At 37.5% G+C, this 18,076-nt stretch overlaps 2 protein-coding genes and 1 long non-coding RNA gene across 6 annotated transcripts in view; 2 read left to right on the forward strand and 1 right to left on the reverse strand.

The window, feature by feature from the left end:
- The window catches only part of p3h2 (prolyl 3-hydroxylase 2), a 48,470-nt gene extending 37,800 nt beyond the window's left edge, over positions 1 to 10,670 (forward strand). Inside the window, exons 4-15 of the mRNA XM_032571634.1 lie at positions 548 to 679; positions 1,832 to 1,959; positions 5,731 to 5,820; positions 6,164 to 6,204; positions 6,321 to 6,412; positions 6,505 to 6,632; positions 6,755 to 6,850; positions 7,356 to 7,506; positions 7,766 to 7,883; positions 7,975 to 8,050; positions 8,267 to 8,407; positions 9,712 to 10,670. Of these exons, the coding sequence (XP_032427525.1) occupies positions 548 to 679; positions 1,832 to 1,959; positions 5,731 to 5,820; positions 6,164 to 6,204; positions 6,321 to 6,412; positions 6,505 to 6,632; positions 6,755 to 6,850; positions 7,356 to 7,506; positions 7,766 to 7,883; positions 7,975 to 8,050; positions 8,267 to 8,407; positions 9,712 to 9,804 (1,286 nt within the window). The 3' untranslated portion in view covers positions 9,805 to 10,670. The remainder of the gene's footprint in view (positions 1 to 547; positions 680 to 1,831; positions 1,960 to 5,730; positions 5,821 to 6,163; positions 6,205 to 6,320; positions 6,413 to 6,504; positions 6,633 to 6,754; positions 6,851 to 7,355; positions 7,507 to 7,765; positions 7,884 to 7,974; positions 8,051 to 8,266; positions 8,408 to 9,711) is intronic.
- Positions 1,966 to 5,455, forward strand: LOC116725531 (uncharacterized). Its single transcript, XR_004340416.1, has 2 exons — positions 1,966 to 2,500; positions 2,565 to 5,455. It is a non-coding gene; the product is annotated as an uncharacterized LOC116725531 (long non-coding RNA).
- Positions 10,671 to 11,731: 1,061 nt separating the features above from the next.
- ccdc181 (coiled-coil domain containing 181) lies at positions 11,732 to 18,066 on the reverse strand. 4 transcript variants are annotated; one of them, XM_032571638.1, is made up of 6 exons: positions 17,373 to 18,066; positions 16,296 to 16,397; positions 13,941 to 15,011; positions 13,681 to 13,827; positions 12,605 to 12,762; positions 11,732 to 12,039 (listed from the first exon to the last, which is right to left on the reverse strand). In XM_032571638.1, the coding sequence occupies exons 2-6, from the start codon at positions 16,392 to 16,394 to the stop codon at positions 11,868 to 11,870; spliced, it is 1,647 nt and encodes a 548-aa protein (XP_032427529.1). In that variant the 5' UTR covers positions 16,395 to 16,397; positions 17,373 to 18,066; the 3' UTR covers positions 11,732 to 11,867. The 4 variants fall into 4 exon arrangements, with proteins under 4 accessions (XP_032427529.1, XP_032427528.1, XP_032427527.1 ...); XM_032571637.1 differs by having other exon boundaries at positions 16,296 to 16,400; positions 17,373 to 18,065; XM_032571636.1 differs by having other exon boundaries at positions 17,346 to 18,065.
- Between the last annotated feature and the right edge of the window lie 10 nt (positions 18,067 to 18,076).

An 18,076-nucleotide genomic window follows, 5' to 3' on the forward strand; every position in this document is an offset into this window, starting at 1 on the left:
ATGGCTTTGGAAAATCAATCTGCTGTGTGACTTGGATGAAACAAGAGAAGGGTTTAACAGAACTGCTTCCGTCTGTATGTGTTAAAATTTCTATATTCGACCTAAATCCTGTTGCAGCTCTGCGTGATTCAGGTGTAACCTCTGCTCCTCTGGGGTTTCCTGAAGAAATTTAAACATCACATCCTTTCTGTCTGAAAGGAAAATCGTGCTGCAGCTGCTTCAGAGTGACCTCACACCACATACATGCTAACAACACATTCACAAATGCATGCTGTCACTGCTGGCTGTCTTCTCAGTATACAGCATGAGGAAATGATAAGCAGCCTCCCAAATCCTGATTCTCCAAAGGATGACCTAACATCAGGTCCTACCTACTGTCCCCATCGGAGCAAACTATTTTATTTCAGACTTTATTGCCACCTTATGGGATTAACTGCTACAAGGTTCATGAACATCAAATGTTGACATTCACATTTGTAAAAGTTTGCAAATCCAAATTTCCCTTAGCATAATCCAAAGACTAAATTTTTGATTGCATTTGTTGCAGATCACTTTACTCAGGTTTTGCACTGTGAACATGAGTGCGTCCGAGATCTCGCTACACGTCCAGGCCGCCTCTCCCCCATGGAGAACTACCTGCCTCTTCACTACGACTACCTTCAGTTTGCCTATTTTAAAGGTGGGATGTTTGTAGTCTTTGACATTTTTCTTGCAGTCGTGTATAAGTAAACAGATGTGTTGACAGAAGTGATTACATTTTAGATTAACGCATTTTGATTTTGAGGTTCTTGGACATGACAGCCATTTGTTTGAATGTAAAGAGGATAAATTATTGCACCAACAGTTTACACATGCAAATACAAGCAGATGGAGTTAATTTGCTGAGAATTGAGAATTAATAACATTTTCAGATGTGTGTCTCTTTGGATATTTTAATGTCTTTAAGCAGTCTAACAACAATCAAGTTTGTTATGACATTTGGTAGTCCTGATAGACTTCAGCTAGCAATGGTGTTTTTGAAACCCCTCTGAATTGTACATGATTAGACTTAAACTTTCACCTTGAAAATAACAAACCAACCAATGGTATATTAGAATAAATGGTTTTCATTTTCACAAACTATATTTTAAAATTTTAGGCATTGTTCTTCAAAGATGTTGCGTCCTAAGAAAGCATTTTTATTACCTAAATGGAAATAAGAGTAATCTAACAGTCAAGAAGTTCAGAAGCAGTATAAAAACTACTATTATTTGTCATCTTCAACATTTTTCTGCTCTGCAGCCTCAGTCTGTTTTATTCGACTCAGCAGCAGTGGAAGTTTTAAATCATTCAGCAGTGGTTCTGCTTGCCTTATCTGCATAGAAAAAAACATTTTTGTTTCAGCTCAAATCTCCAGACTTTAACAAACCTGCAAACTGCTGGTGACAGCAGCAAATAAACTCCATTAGCTAAAGAAGGAAGTCCTGTATTAACCTTTCATCTTTACAGCAGAATAAGGAAGGCTTACACCTAGCAGAAACATGGACCAAAAGGTGTCTGATATTTGTATATGTGAAAAAAATCTGTATGCAGTGCAAAGTGGCAAAAATGGCAGTAGCCTATTTCTTTTTATAGGAAACTATTGACTCGTTTGTACTTGCATGCATGGTTGTCTCTGTACAATCAGTGCTTGGCTTTATTTCCTTTGTAATATTATTTTCTGAATGCTAGCTGTGTTACATCCTAGCATGCCATAAAATTTGATAATCCAGTCCATCTGCAGTAATATACCGATAAACACTAATCAGAGAAAAATGTTGAATTTTCTTCTTGTCTCTCTTAATGTGTGCAGTCAACAGGCTGGAGGAAGCGCTGCAGTGCGCTCTGACCTACCTTCTGTTCCACGAGGGAGACGAGTTTATGACAGACAACGTGGATCACTACAGAGAAATCCTGACGCATGACAGCACCCCACGAGAGGTCAGGAATCTGCTGCGTCATGTGAGGGCTGGGTTTGTATGGAGGACTTTTTCTGCCATAATCCAAGAGCACACATTTTCAGCCTGAAAGCAGGACTTCATATCTTTCTTCTCAAAACTTTTAAGATAGATGGATAGATAGATAGATATCATGTTGTGACTATGTTGTCTTTAGTTGGGTGAACAAACTCCTGCCTAAGATTAGTAGCTGTTAGCTGGCGGATGTTTAGTGTACTACGGAGCAGAAAGCTGACATCGTTGTTTCTCCCTACATCCAGCGGGTGGCGAAGGTTGCTACAATCAATAGTGGCCACACAGGCACAACCGCTAGAAGGAAACAAACGCACCCAATACAACACTTTAATTCTATTGACTGAGAGGTTCTTAGGCGACTGTGCCAAAAGGCAGTTCTATGTTTCGTAAGCGAGCAGAGATGAAGTGTGAGTGCGATGAGAGGTTTTGAGTACAAGTATTGCAAGATTTGAGAAAAAAAGACATAAAGTTTTGCTTTCAAAATAAAAATGTAAGCAAAAATATTAAAGGTTTTGAGAACAAAAGATATGAAATCCTGCTTTCAAAATAAAAATGTAAGCAAAAGTGTAAAAGGTTTTGAGAACAAAAGATATGAAATCCTGCTTTCAGACTGAAAATGTGCTCTTGGATTACGACATAAAATTTCCTCCATAGGTTAGGCAGCTCAAGGAAAGGCTGGACAGAGTTGATCAAATCGACAGTCTGACAGTATGTAGCAGAGGCTCATAGGTTTGGATTTGATGTAAAGTGTGTTTCAGGTGAAATTTATTGCTTGAGAGATCCGTGTCATCATGGGGATTTTAGGAAAAACACACGACTCACAGTTACTTGCTCAAGACGCAGCAAAACCTTGTTATGTTAGGGAAATGATGAACAGATGTATCTCAAATTATTCATCCATCCATTGTCCATACCTGCTTGTCAGTCATGTGTTTGGACTTGGGGTAAGCCAAAGTACCTAGAGAGAATACATTCATGCACATGGAGAGCATACAAACTCCAAGCAGAAAGACCAAGACTTGAACCGAGGACCTTCTTGCTGCAAGGTCACCATGCTAATTAAATGTAATTAAATGTAATTTATTTTAGTACATTTAGTAAACATTCAGATATAAAAGTAAGAAAAATATATTTCAAGTCAATTTTTGTTCATTTTGATGTATTATGGCATACTTCTTCTGAAACCCCAGAATTTGGTTTCAAATATTAAAGTTAAATTAGCATCTTTATAAAGCTTGGCAGCAGAGGGAAGCATGAAGCAACGCTGACTTTGGCTTTAATGAAACCCAGTGGACCAACACCAGCAAATGATGTGGCTCCCCAGATCAAGTTAAAATGTAAATACTTCACACTGGACCTCAAGCAGCTTGGACTCTGTGCCTCTCTGCTCTTCATCCAGACTCTGAAATTTGAACTTTGTATGATTCAACAGCAGTCCAGTCTAGAGGAATATATTTTCTGTGTCTGGAGCTCAGACTTTGCAGGACGATGAAATATTCCATGGAATAAAGTCTGAGCTTTGCAGTAGCGACATGTTCCAGTGCCCAAGATTCTAAAGTCCACAAAGTGTAAGAAGGATAGACGAAAGAGAGGAGGGAAAATTTGGATTTATCAGCTTGGATAAAACTGTCCAAGTATTTAACAAACCTATGACGTATTGTATTTTGCCCTCATCTTTTTTCTCCACATATTTTTAAGTTATTTTGATGTTGGTACCCAAAGCACATTTAATTCTCCACCATTATCTCACAGCTAAATGGTTTAATTTACAACAGACCATAGCCTGGCTTGAACTTGAAACAGAATCCCAGACAGGCTGAGTCAATCACAGAAGGATTTAATATTCTGGAAGAAGTGAGTGGAGAAATTGGTGAACTTATTAACTAATAGCACAGAGACTAATCTTAGAAATGAATGTGTGCAGTTTAAAACAGTCATGGTTTTGTTTTTACAATCCCCTCTTTGCGTTTGAAGTGCGTCTGAACACTATATAGAGTAAGGATAAGTCATTGCTACATCTACAAATCATCCACAACGTCCAGAAATTTGCTCTCTTCTTAGTGAAGATGGACTGGAAAGAAGCCCTGGGAATGCTCCAAACCAGAATGATGAAAGGCAGATAAAGACGTTATGCAGGAAGTGAGGAAAGACTTGAGAGGAAAGCTGACAACCTTTCATAAAAAGCCCACTTCTTGGCCGGAGCTAAAGGTTGTTTTCCAAAAATCTGTCTGGTTGGTCATCAGTTTGTTTAACTAAAAAAGACCTAGACCGCTGCCTTGTTGCTCTCCCAAATATTTAGTCTCTCACTAGAAAAAGCCTGTTGCTCATTAGAGCAACCAAAGTTTCCAGCAGAATGTGTGACTGTCTGGATAACATTATCAGAAGCTGAGATAAGGAGGCTGAAGCTTATATATTAGCTTATAGCTTTCTAGCTTTCCCATTTTTCACATCTTGTCAGTTTACTCTACATTAATTGCCCTCCAGCCTGCCTCCTCCATGCATTCCCTCCCTTTCTTACCTCTGGGAGCTCATTTGTAGGGTGTCAAGGCCTGGCTGAACATGCCTCTCCGTCCAAAGGTCCTGCTTTCAAAAGAAAGGAAAACTGGGGGTAAAGAGTCTTCATAAGGTCTCTGACACAATCTTCATGCTGTTTTCCAAAGAATAATGGAAAAGAAAAATGCTGCAGGCGGTTCAGATTTTGTAACAGTCCTCTGGGCAAAGTTTCACTCACTCTGAAGGAGGTAAAATCTTTTCTTTTTTTTTTGCTTGCTGCAGTAGTGATACCATTTGTTCACATGTTCATTTATTTAGATAAGGTTTCAATTTTAAACCACATTTAGGCACCAAGAAGTATCTTTACGTAGGTATATTGCACATGTTATGGATGTCTTTGAGGTTTTCTTGTGATAAAGGTGCCCTTTCTACATTGCGAAGAAGTTAGTTTCACTTTTTATCCAAATGGAACCAATAATCATCTTCATGTAGATGCCCTTTTTCAGTTGTGGATATTACAATAAACCCCTTAAACAATCACCTTTAGAGCCTAAGAAACATCTTCATGTCGATATATTTTCTACGCTGTTAATGAAAAAGGTGTTTCCACATCAGGAAGGAGATGATTTTTAGGAATGGGATGAGCGACAATGATAAAAGTGAGGATAAAAAGTTTTTTTTTTGTCCTTTTGGCAAAATGATTGGGACATGGTAGGTAGAGATGTTAGCACTGGTAGTGCAATTTTATTGCTAAACAGCATAAGAAAAACTTATACTGCTGCTCTCTTGGAACCACTGGTTGGAAAAAGTTGGTAAAAGTTACAGTCTCATCAATACTTTTAGTTTTTGGAACAAGGATCCATCACCACATAGAAACACCAATAATTATGGCAATAACCATTCTCTAATATCTTTACTACATTTCGACTTTGAGGGATTTTCCCCTTGCAGCTACATTTACATGTAATTTAGATAGAAGAAAACATATCTATTTCTTTTGTTTTTCTTTTGCTCATGGAAAAGTTACCATACATGAAAATATTGCCAAGCATGGACATTAAAAGGTCCTACTAGCTTTGTCTTTACCGCAATATTTAATAATTGATCACTGTTCTATCTTTAGATTCAGTGTATGTTTAGTAGTTTAGTTACTTTCTAATATTTGTATAATAATGACTTCTTATATATTTGTAATGTTATTATATCATTAATACAGAGATTGTTACTAAACTGTGTTTGTCTTTAGGAAGCTGAACGTTACTTGACGAGGCACCAGCTGGAACTGGAACTCCTTCTAATGGGCAGCAAAATAATGGGTGTTGACTTCACTGAAGGGGTGAGTTAATTTTAGCATAGTAACATTTGTAATTTAGATCATTTTCTTGTCATATTGCTTTTGATCTTTGAAGCACGCCATGAGTAGTTGTATCTAGCAAGTTGCTCCCACTTAAATAGTGGTTTTGGCCGGAAATGATAGAGACACTGTCCACATGTATTGGAGCAACAGGTGTCTGGCAGAGCCGCAATTCACCACTTTTTCTGCAGCCAACAGCACCACCTGCTGGTTATGCTAAGATATTTCAACTTGCATGAAGCGAAATCCCGTCTGAATTTGATGAGCAGAGCTTTTAGGAGCATGTAACAAGCTAGTAAGAGGTTTCAATTTGTCTCTGATGCAGAATTACTGGAGCAGCACAGGAGGAAGGGATGATTCCAACAGGTAAGATGTAACACCAGAAACCAAAACCAGTGATTTCAGTTGAATTTTTTGAAAACTGTATGAAACTCACTGAGAGTCTCTCTCAGGTTCAACAGTTGTTGCTTTTGTTTCCTCAGGATTCCCTCGGGAACAGATGGTTGGATGGAGTATGTTCCCATTTCGGAGAAGAAAAACATCACTGTGATTGTTTCACAGCAGCTTAAAGAAGGTAAGCCTGTAAGAGGCTGTTACTAAAGATCTATTACTGTGATTGTTAATAAAACGGTAGGCGACTTAATTAAGGTGCTTCTGTTTGTGTAGGTGGCCCCCTGCTATATGACAGTGTGCAGCTGGTGCAGAACTCCGTGGCTTTGAACGGTACCCAGCGGGTTCTCCTCGATCATGTTATTTCTGAGGGGGAGTGTGCAGAGCTCAGAAACCTGGCACATGTGAGTACATTGTAAAGTTATAATATCAGGGGTAGTCTTAAATATAAACCCGACTCTACTGGTTCAGTGTAGGGGGAAAAATGTGCCTGAAGCCTATTTGTGGGTTTATTTTTGTTTTCCAGGCAGTCACCATGGCAGGAGACGGTTACAGAGGCAGGATGTCTCCACACACTCCCAACGAGAGGTTCGAAGGAGCCACTGTGCTGAAGACTCTGCAGGTACACTGAATGCTAATGCAAACAGCTTCCTTAGTTCCAAATGCACATGTCACCTGAAGCAGGTGTGTTAAACTCATTTTCATTTTGGGCCAAATAAAAATCAAGACTGTCCTTAAAGGGTCGGTTGTGACAGTAACAAACTGTGAATAAGTAGCTGTTTCTGCATTCAATGAATACTTCTTAAAATTACATAATATTGAACATATGTTCACATTGGTGTAACTTACAGATAAAAAAAAACTGGTTTGATTTGATTAATATTACTATTTAAGCACACAATTGATATCTTGAAGGTTCTACTCATGTGGCCCTCTAGAGTAGAGTCCGGACTCTAGAGGGCCACATGAACAGCAAAGGGAGGCCAAATTTGGCCCTCGAGCCTTGAGTTTGACAGATGTGACCTAAAGGATGCAGGGATCTCATTGTGGATGTTGCTTAAAGAATAAAGTCAGCTACACTATACAAGTCCTGATTTTTGCTTGACTACATTTTGTCCTCCTTGCAGTACGGCTATGAGGGCCGAGTGCCCATGAGCAGCGCTCGACTCTTCTATGATACCAGCGAGCGAGTGAGACGGATCGTGGAGTCCTACTTCATGCTCAACACTACGCTGCACTTCTCCTACACACACCTGGTGTGTCGGACAGCCATCACAGGTCACTAACTCACTCAACATAAACCCCTAAAGCCCCACAATAGTTTATTTTGGGTTCTTTCCATGACTCTTTTTAATAACATTTAGGTCAGTTTATGGGCAAAACTTGTATCTTTGGATTTCCATAAGGGGAAATTAAAAACTGCTTTCATCCTCTTACAATAAATACTTGAAATTTAGATCCAAACATGCTAATGTCCATATTGATTATTGATTTGTTTGTTTGTTGGGTGATTGGTTTATTATTTGTTGTTCCTTAGGCCAACAAGATCACAGGAATGACCTGAGCCATCCCATCCATGCTGACAACTGTCTGCTGGATCCAGACGCCAACGAGTGTTGGAAAGAACCACCAGCATACACATACAGAGATTACAGGTAGGACAATGATGTGTGTCTTCAAAGCATGATTTAATCCAGTGGATTATATAATCTCATATTGATTTGGTGTTGTCTTTTCCATTTTCAGTGCACTGTTATATCTAAATGGAGACTTTGAAGGAGGGGAGTTTATATTCACAGAAATGGATGCCAAAACAGTCACGGTGAGACGGTTATCCAGAAAAAATAGATTTTACTTCATAATGGAAATCCTATAGAAGGAGATAACACCAGGGGTTAATTTATATGTTCAGTGTTTGAAGATAATTAATGAACAAATAAAAGATTTAAAGCAAATTTTCATCTAACTTGCAAGTGGCCCCAAAAGAAGTGTTGTGATAATATAAACAAACTAAATTTAGATCTTCTTTCTTTTTCAGGCATCAATAAAACCAAAGTGTGGTCGGCTGGTGGGTTTCTCATCAGGGGGAGAGAATCCACACGGTGTGAAAGCCGTCACCAGTGGGCAGAGGTGTGCTGTGGCCCTGTGGTTCACCTTAGATCCGCTCTACAGAGAACTGGTAAACAGACTTTAAGGTCACTTCAGTTAGTAGTATGGTTTCGGTTTTACCTGCAGTGCTTTAGAAAATGATTAACACCGCAGGATTTGTTTGCAGCCACAAAGTGAAAACCATTTTACTAGAACTCTGTGTGATGGATCAGCAGTGATAACCTCATGTTTGTGGAGTAGGCTGATAAGAGTACAGTGTTCTGAAATTATGTTTTGCTTTCGTCTTTAACCCAAACTGAGTCTGTACTTTTTAGAATCACATTTCTCTGTCATAAAAGCTGCAAGTCTTTTGGAGGATGTCTCATACAATTTGCATAAAACTTTGAAACTGAATTTTTTTCCAGTCGGAGTGAGTACAATTACTTATTAAAGTTTCCTAACAAGCCTACACTCCATCAATTTGGGTGCCAGAGTCCTTTTCTTTTTCATTTTTGTTGATATGACATCAACAGATGCAATTATGAGAGCGTAATTAGAAGCCTTCATGTGGACGAGTACAACACCAGGCTATGTCGAAATAGTTTACCCTATTTATCAAACTAGAAACAACTGGACATGGCAATGAATAATCTGTATGTTTAAGCTTATTCCTATTTTTGAACACTTACTAATGTTTAGAGACCCACTGCTATCTCTCAGTGATTCAGATAAAAATGGCATTACTATTAATCTTCTTTTACAATTACTCATCATTTGCTACAATCTGACTTCTCATACTTCCTCGTCTGAGTCATGGTCCTAAAATATACAGCTCCGGAAAAAATTAAGAAACCACTTAAAATGATAAGTTTCTCTGATTTTACTCTGTATAGGTATATGTTTGAGTAACATGTGTTCATTGTTCTTTTACTCTATGAACTACTCACAACATGTCTCCGGAATTCCAAGCAAACATTTAGTATTTATTTGCAGAAAATGAGAAATGGTCAAAATATCGAAAAAGATGCAGAGCTTTCAGGCCTCAAATATTGTATTGCAAAGAAAACAAGTTAATATTCATTTAGAAACAACAATACTAATGTTTTAACTCGGGAAGAGTCCTGAGTTATTTGGTGGAATAACTGAGGTTTTCAATGGGGTTCAGTGCAGTGGGCTCTTAATTTTTTCCAGAGCTTTTTACAGTAACATATGAGTATCAAGGTAACTGCACTCATAGACAACATGTTGCATCTCGGTGTAAAAACTGCTAAAGAAGTTAATCTTCCAATATCTTTATTTGGTCATTCCTTTTATTTGCTGTAATATGTGAACAAAGTTGGGGTTTTTTCTCTTCTTTCCTTTTCACCTGTGTCTTTTTGTCCTCATTATTTCCAGGAGAGACTGCAGGCGGATGAGGTGATCCAGGCTTTGGACACACAGTCTGTTTGGGGTCAGGGCCTCACCATCAACCCTAAAGATGAACTGTAGAGGTGGTGCACACAAAGAAGTGTCCATCACTTCTTCATTATCTTTACCAATGAAACCCTTTGGTATATTTTGCTATTTATTAAACAATGTTTGGATCAGAACATTTCTATTTTTGTACTGTGCTATACCGAAGTGCAAAGTTAATAATAGTGTTGTGTAATTGGTTTTATTTGTACCGTTAAACTTCTGTTTGGCTTTTGAACCTTTTTCCAGTAACATCCTGTTGTTTGGTATTTTTTTATGCTGTGAACTGTGAAGTTGATGTTTCACTGTTTTGGGTTGTGATTGTTTCCCATCTTAATTCAGAAAACTTTGAGGTTAGTAACAAAATATACCTGAAACTTTTATTACAACTAGAACTGCTACAAAAATATATGTATTGTTACACACAGTAAGATGTTACTCAGTTTTTGAAATTGCCAGTAATAATTTTCAAGGTTGGTGGTACACTGTTCCTCTATTTTGGAAATTGCAATAATTGGAACCTGTTCCATGCTGAATACATAATTTGTAAGAGCATTGTACAGTTTTGCACATTTACTGATATGAGAATGGTGATCTCATGAGTATTTGATTTATTTATGTTTTTTTAGACAGCTGATGTCTGCATTTCATATGAAAAAGGTTGTTTTTTTTTTCATGAAAGATGCCAGCTGTTCCTGTTTCAAGGAATGTGTTTTTATGAGCATTTATTACTTCATGCCTGTATTGATCATGATGATGATGATGCACTGTAAGTCAAAACTTAAAGTTTCCTATGTGCTCTCAATATTTGTATTGTGGCCTTAAGAGGGAGACCATTTTTGTTTAAGTTAACATAAAATGGGTGTGTTCACGCATAGAAATAAAAACAAATTGAAATTGTTTATAATTTGTCTATTATTTATACTTAAAATGAAATATCCAATATTCAAAATGAACTTAAAATGTGTATTTTCCAGGCACATAGTGCCATGTTATAGCACAATCAAATCTCTATATGACTTTAAATTTGATGAGGAAATAATATTGTAACATGATGTGACTTGAATACCTGGAAGGTGAAAAGCAGTTTTACACAACAGAACTACTGTATAATTTTGTTGTGTAAAACTCCTAAATCTACAAAAAAAAAATCTCCATATTGATTCTCTATCTAGATAAAGTCCTCTATCCCTTATTGTTTACTTTGATTATACTGTAGGTCGTCCTCTTATTAAAAACGATTTTACCTACGAATTCAGGCATTTTGATCAAAGTTTCAACTGTTTGGTCTCAGTCTGTAAACATTTAATTCAACATGAATCATAAACTTTTAAAACACATTTAAAGAGGATGTATCTTCTTACCCGTGCTCCGATTAACTATTCAGAATAACAATGTTGCACTAAGTCAGCAAGTAGATGTACAAAAATAGAACTGAGAGCATTGAAGAGCACCAAAGATCAGACTGAACAGTCACTTTCCTAAGAATTAAGACTTTATTGCCATTTCAGATACTCGTGTAGCTGCTGACTATAAATGTTTATTATAGTTTGGATTTAACCAAAATGTAAAAAGTGCTGAAATTGTACTGTCTAGGTTTTCTTAGACACAAAACAATAAAACCCTTTTTTTTTTTTTTTTTTTTTTTTTTACATCTTTGGACATACATCAGAAGATAAAGTTTTTCATTCATGAGAATTAGCTTGGTCTACATGAAGTTAATCAAGCACTCTGATCAAAGGCATGCAATGAGAATCAATTAATCTGTATTTTAGGAAGCACTTCATACAAAGTGATGTGTATCTGTTGCTACACAGAATATAATTCATAATAAAAAAAAAAATTCACTCAATTTACTGGATGATTGATTGAGGTCTGTTTACATGAAAGGAGGTCACTGTGGTTTACTTTTCTCAAAACGTATTGTAACATAGCACAGAAAACAATACAACATAACACAGAGTACACACAATATTTCATTCATACCTTGCGAACAGATATATATATATATATATATGATAAAATAAAGTTCAGTTGCAATTTTTAATAAGCGCTAGATGTTGTGTATGAATTAGGAGGGTGTGTGGGGCTTGTTTGCCTCAGTAGCGGTAAGCGGAATCGTCGGTGAACTGGAAGGGTCTGGTTTTGCTGACGGAACAGATCAGCTCCGTCATACGGCGCGAACGCCGCACCTCCATTCCCAACCTGCGGGATTGCTCTAAGGCTAACAGCTGCTGTGCTCGCTTCTCATCCTGTTTCCGCTTCAGCCATCTGGAAAAGGCAAGAAAATATTGTCTAAAAAAAAATGATTTCAACACGATAGTTAGTCTGATGATTAATACTTTTTAACAGTTATTTTTCTGCTCTATAGACCAGATCCCCAAAGAAAATGTTTGTAAAATTAATTTTGTAATATTTACCCTTTTCTTAACATCAAATTTAGAAAGCAAAGCTACAAATATAACATATTTTACACCAAAGATCTATAATATCTACTTATTATGAAAGTTCACACAGTTTACTGTCTCCCTGCTTACTGGTAGATGTTTTTCCAGTCCCAACATTTTTTCCACCTCATCCACTGGGTTTTAGACCAGTTTATCACCCCTGTCAATATGCAATAGCCCAAACTAATTAGTCTCCATATTAAATGACTGTGAACCTCACAGGCTCCAGTAAAGTGAAAACCAAGACCTTCACAAGAACATCATCTTTAACTACACTGCAATGATGTCTGTATAATGTAAAAAGCTGAGATGTGGAATTATCTAATTATTTGTTGTTTGTTACTACTATTGATGACTTTGAATGAAACAGATAAGGAGGTCACACTCACAGATTGAAGGCATGGTCACACTCCTGGCGGCTGTGCATTAGGCAGTTACACTCCTCCTCAAGTTTCTTGAGCTCCAGAACCTGTCTTTCTCTCTGCACCTGCTCCTTTTTCTTTTTAAGCCACGACCTGTAGGCCTCCTCTGGGTCATAGAAGTCTCTCTGTGGCCGCGGGTAGAAGTGGAGATAATTCAAAAATTGTGAACGTTTTTTCTTTCTTAGTTGGAAAGTTTATATCAGCATTCTAACTTTTGAGGAAGAAGAGGCATTTTTAGGATTTTCCTTCTGAGTATGACACACTGACTTCCTCCAGGAGAAAACATATAAGGGTCAGATGGTGACAAAATAAGAGAATGATTGAGATTTTGGGACATAATGGTAAGAGGTGACCTTCAGCATCATGTTTCAGTGCCAGTATTGCGGGTACGTTGCACAGTGAAGCTGGAATGAAGCAAGAAGACTTCCTTCAAATTTCTAAACTTGGCTTGGAGTCAACATCTGAATGACTAAAACATTGACAAAAGTTTTGAAATACGCATTAAAATTGGTTTTGGCATTGATTATTAACAACTCTACAAAAACTCATGCACTGTGCATAAACACCACCTTCAACATACGAAGCCAAACAATTTAAATGAAGTCCTCTGATTCTGACTAAGAGTCCTCCAGTATTCAGTTTGTACTATGCCAGCGTCTTGCTGATGGCTTGACATTTAGTCTCACAGTGTGAGCATAAAAACTTCTAAATGCCATTGTAGCTATAACCGCCTATTCTCACTCTCCAAATCATTGTAGCTAATTGAAGGCTGGAGGTTGTTTTGATCATTACAACCCCTAAGATTAAAAACTATTTCAATATTTTGATCTCAAAACACTCATACAAGCTCCAGTTCTGCATTAGGCTGCATAGTTATCTTTTTGGAGATTATCACTGACAACAACTGCAGGCTTGGGAAACAGTTTCCTCTAAAAAAAATGAGAGAAAGTTAGAGGGAGACTTTGATCTTCATAGAGAGGAGGAGATGGGACCCTTCATATTTCAGTAGTGGATTAATATTTGACAGGTTTTGTGCTGCCTACCTTAGCATTCGTCCTCTCTATCTCCTTGGCACGGTGAATCTTTCTCTCCTCAAAAATCTGTTCTCTTTTCCTTATCAACCAGGACTTGAAGGCTTGCTCGTTCTCCTGTTTCTTTAGCTCCTCTTCCTCACGTTTCCTCTGCTCTGCCTGACAAGAAGAACGACAATCTACGTGAAAAAAAAAAAAGTTTACCAATGTCAGAACTACAATACTGCAATGCAAATATCTACAAATTTATCTTTTATTTTTTATTATCACACCTCTCTGGCAAGCCTCTCCTTCCTCTCATTCATCTTCTGCAGCAGCTCTTTTTGCTGTGGAGAGAGAGCAAAAGTCGCCTTGGAAAGAGTTCCTGTCGCAGACTGCACTCGCCTCTTGCCGTTTCTCATCTGGGTCCCTTTCTGGCCTTGGCTGGCCGAACTGGGTCTGACCTTGGGCTCAGTCGGAGGTCGAGGCGCTTGACGTTGATCAGTGCCCAGTTGAAAGGAGGGTCGGAGGTGAGAAGACGACTGTGTACTGCTGCCTACATTATTTACTATTGGCGGGAGGAGACTCTGGCTCTCCATATCCTTCATACTAACAAGGTCAAACTTACCATCTTTTTCCACAAGCACTTTACTCTCCTTAGTTTCCTGAAGTCCTTCAACACTAAATTTTCTGTATTCCTTGCTTTCGTCATAAGGAGAAAGTGTTAACTCAGAAATCTTCCGTGATACCTCAGAATCTGCATCTGTAACCTTGGCTCTGTCCTCGCTGCTGACTTCTCCTTCGGTATCACTGGTGTTTAACTCGGACCTCTTCCGTGATACCTCAGACTCTGCATCTGAAACCATGGCTCTGTCCTTGATGCTAACTTGTCCACTAGAGTCAATGATCAAGTTAGACAACATCCCTGATACCACACATGCTGCACCTACAATCAAGGCGCTCTCCTTTTCTTCATCAGTGTCATCGGAGTTGCTATCTGGAAGGAGTGGGGGCACCACCAGGTCCACCAGTGTGTCTTTAAAGTGAAGCCGTCTCTGTCTCGTCATATCTGGCGTTTCCTGTTCCTGCAGTTCCTTGTTGGCCTGCTCGATTTTACCCAAGATGTACATCTGTTCCTCATCTGTCTGCTCATATATCTCAGAAGGTGATTCTGCAGGCAATGATGTACTCTCCTTGTCTGTGTCATAGCCTAACGGCTCCATAGGAGACGGCCACCTTTCTTCAGCCTCTTCCACATGGTCTGGTTTTTGGTCCCTGTTTTCATTTCCTATCCCTTCTCCTGGGGTCTCTTCCTTCTCCAGCTCTTTGTCTATTTCTGCGTCTATGTCCCCATAGTCAGAGCCCTGTTCAGTAGATGAAATAGACATTCATTACTTAGGTTGTAATGTAGACAAAAGACCAAGCTCAACACTTAGACTTTGATAATCTGCTAGTGTGATAGCAGATATGTCTGTTTGCTCATCAATGATGCATTGGGAAGTATCAGACTGAAAGTATGCCACTGCATGTGAAAAGCATTGGTTTCACATGCAAGCAGTGAGATGTGCCAGGTTGTGTAACTTAACACTATTACCCATCACACTTTAAAGGAGCTTTGTGGGTTAGTGACACATTCAGGACACACAGAAGGGAACTCCAAACATACAGAGCCTTGATGCAATTGCATTCATACTTTTAGTGTCATTACAAACACAAATTTCATGGCATTTAGATTATAATAATTATTAAGTCAGAGAGAAATGATAGTTTAAATTTGTTTTACGAATACAATTTTGAAAAGTGTGTCGCTTACATAAAAATAATGGGCAGTCATTTTTTATTGTTTGTTTTCATTAAAAATTGTGATAAAATTTGTGATTTATTGTGTGATATATTATAATGCAATAATATAATATAATATAACTGATTATGTAACACAAAAAATAATTCCTTATTTTTATTGTTTTTCTTCTTTGTTACATGAGAGCATTGGTGAACATCAGTACAGTCAAAAATATGATTAAATCTAATTAAATATTATTGCATGATGTATAGCAGTAAATTTGCATTATTAAATTCATGTGGTCTTTTGTATATGTGTACATTTAATTTTTTGAGAGCAGTATTTATATTTGCAGTATCATCAGAGAGTCAAAGCAACCAAGAAGTCCATGTTAGTTCTGAAGGAGCTGTGTTAAAATAGTCTAGTCAAAGTCTTCACATAATTTGAATTGAAAATCTGAAGCAAAACTGAGTGAGCTTTAGATTTTTTGAAAATAGAACTTGGATAATATTTTCAGTCCCTACAAAACTGTTAGACAAATGTAAAAAAATCACTTCCAACTTAAATTGCAGTCCAAGGAATAGATTCACAAAGGCTAAACACAGATTATTTATTTTTTTTAGATTTTTATTTTTTTAAAACTGGGAAAAAAGGAGAAATCATAAATCCTTTCCCTTCCTCTTCACAAAATGTACTACTTTGGGTTGGTCTATCACATAGACAGATGATGTGGCAGCTGTAATGTGACAATATGTTGAAACCTCAAGAGGTATAAATACTTTTGCAGTACAACGTGGATTCACCCCAGAAATTAAAATGTATTGTTATCCCACAGAAAGGGGAGAAAAAGCAAGCAGTCGGTTACCTGTTCACTTTGGCCCTCCTCACCGATTAGCCAGTCAAGATCCTTTTCAAAGTCGTCTTCATAATCCTCCTGAGACTTGGATGAATTTGCCTCAGTCATGATCTGCTGATGAGAGACAAAAAGACCAAATGTTAAATAAATTTTGCAATGATTTTAAGTAATTTTTTACAAATATAGCTAACTGTATATGGCCATACCATGAAGCTGATCCACACTGGGTTTTAAGATATTTCTTAAAAGTAATAGGGAAAATCCCTTCATAGTTCTGGTCCATAGTAAATATGCATTTTGGCTGTACTATGTTCCTATGTAAATATATATCCTTATTTAAACCAAAGTATGTTTTTTTTTTTGTATTTGATTTTTATCAGCATCTCCTAAAAATATAAACACAAATCTAAGACACATGTTTTATCCACTTATACTCTTCTACATTGGAGCCCGCTGGATATAAACCACTGGCAGCGGTCAGAGTGAAAAGTGTAATTAAAAATTCAGTGATCAAGGCAAATGGCTGTTAACATAAAGACGTCGTCTGAAGTACGAGACCAGGATTTAACCAGTGTGTGCTTGAATAAGCAAAACAAGAAAAACACTACAATCTTGCTGTTGTTAATATGATATTTACTTAAAATGCGATGCATAGCTGTTTGGCAATGTCCATAAGTAACTTATTAAATCGACATCACAGTGAAATAAAGACAAACTCTGAATAAATTGTTCGTGATTTGTCGCCATCTGGTGAATAATAGGTGGTATTGCATAATTACCCAAACTTTATTTCTTTTTAAACCATCAATCCGAATCCCGCAGCTAAAACAACGGCTAAATGTTTAATTTTAATTTGCGTAGTATTGTAAATTGTAAGAATTTACAACACTGGACTCAATACAAGCGAAGACAAAAATACCCCCGTTAATCTGGTTTATTTTTTATAGTTCTGGTTGACAGAGATAAGTAAAATAGGAAAACTAAAAGTCGCGAGAGCAGCAATCAAACACTGATCTTTTCCTCTTTCATGCTAAACAGAAATAGATAAGAGATTCTTACCAAATGAATGTTAGCTATTCCACTCACCAACAGGCTGCGCAATGACGTGCCGTCGATGAGTTAGGGAAATAAATTTAGATTGTCGGGTTGTTTCGTTGTTATTTCTCCATCTCGTTGTCCTACATACTGCGTAGCAGTCTGTATGGCAACACCTGCTATCATAATCTGGCCCGAGTCTCTTCAGCCTTAAAAGCTTTAATAGACGTGTCGTCATGGCAACCAACAACACGCTTTATCAAAAGCGCATGCGTACAACAAACACGGCCTGCTGTAAAGCTACTGTTTTATATTTCACACATAAGGGTCCATTCCGTACCTTTATGTGTATTGAAAAGTTTAATTACTTCGGCTTCACCTACGTTAAGCGCAATGTATAGATTAATTACACACAGACTGATGTTTTCATATTTCTGTTAATTATAAATTTCCGTTAAAGCCAATGAAAACATAACATTTATGATTAGAACATTCCACCAGGCCAATAAAACATCTCTATACACGAATATGGGCTTGATGGATACCGTAGTATTTATAAAACATGCTTAGAAGTTGATCAAGAAAATCCGACAAAACGAGTTCCATTATGCTAATATTGAATATGACTGTATTTAATATTGCAACTAAAATATCAACTGCTGCTCTCTATAAATAGATAGACAGACAGACAGATATGTGGTATACTGGATCATTTGAAATTTATCATTTACTAAATTAAAGGTTTAGTATATTAG

Source organism: Xiphophorus hellerii, chromosome 9 (assembly GCF_003331165.1).
Source record: "Xiphophorus hellerii strain 12219 chromosome 9, Xiphophorus_hellerii-4.1, whole genome shotgun sequence".
NCBI classification, from domain to species: domain Eukaryota; kingdom Metazoa; phylum Chordata; class Actinopteri; order Cyprinodontiformes; family Poeciliidae; genus Xiphophorus; species Xiphophorus hellerii.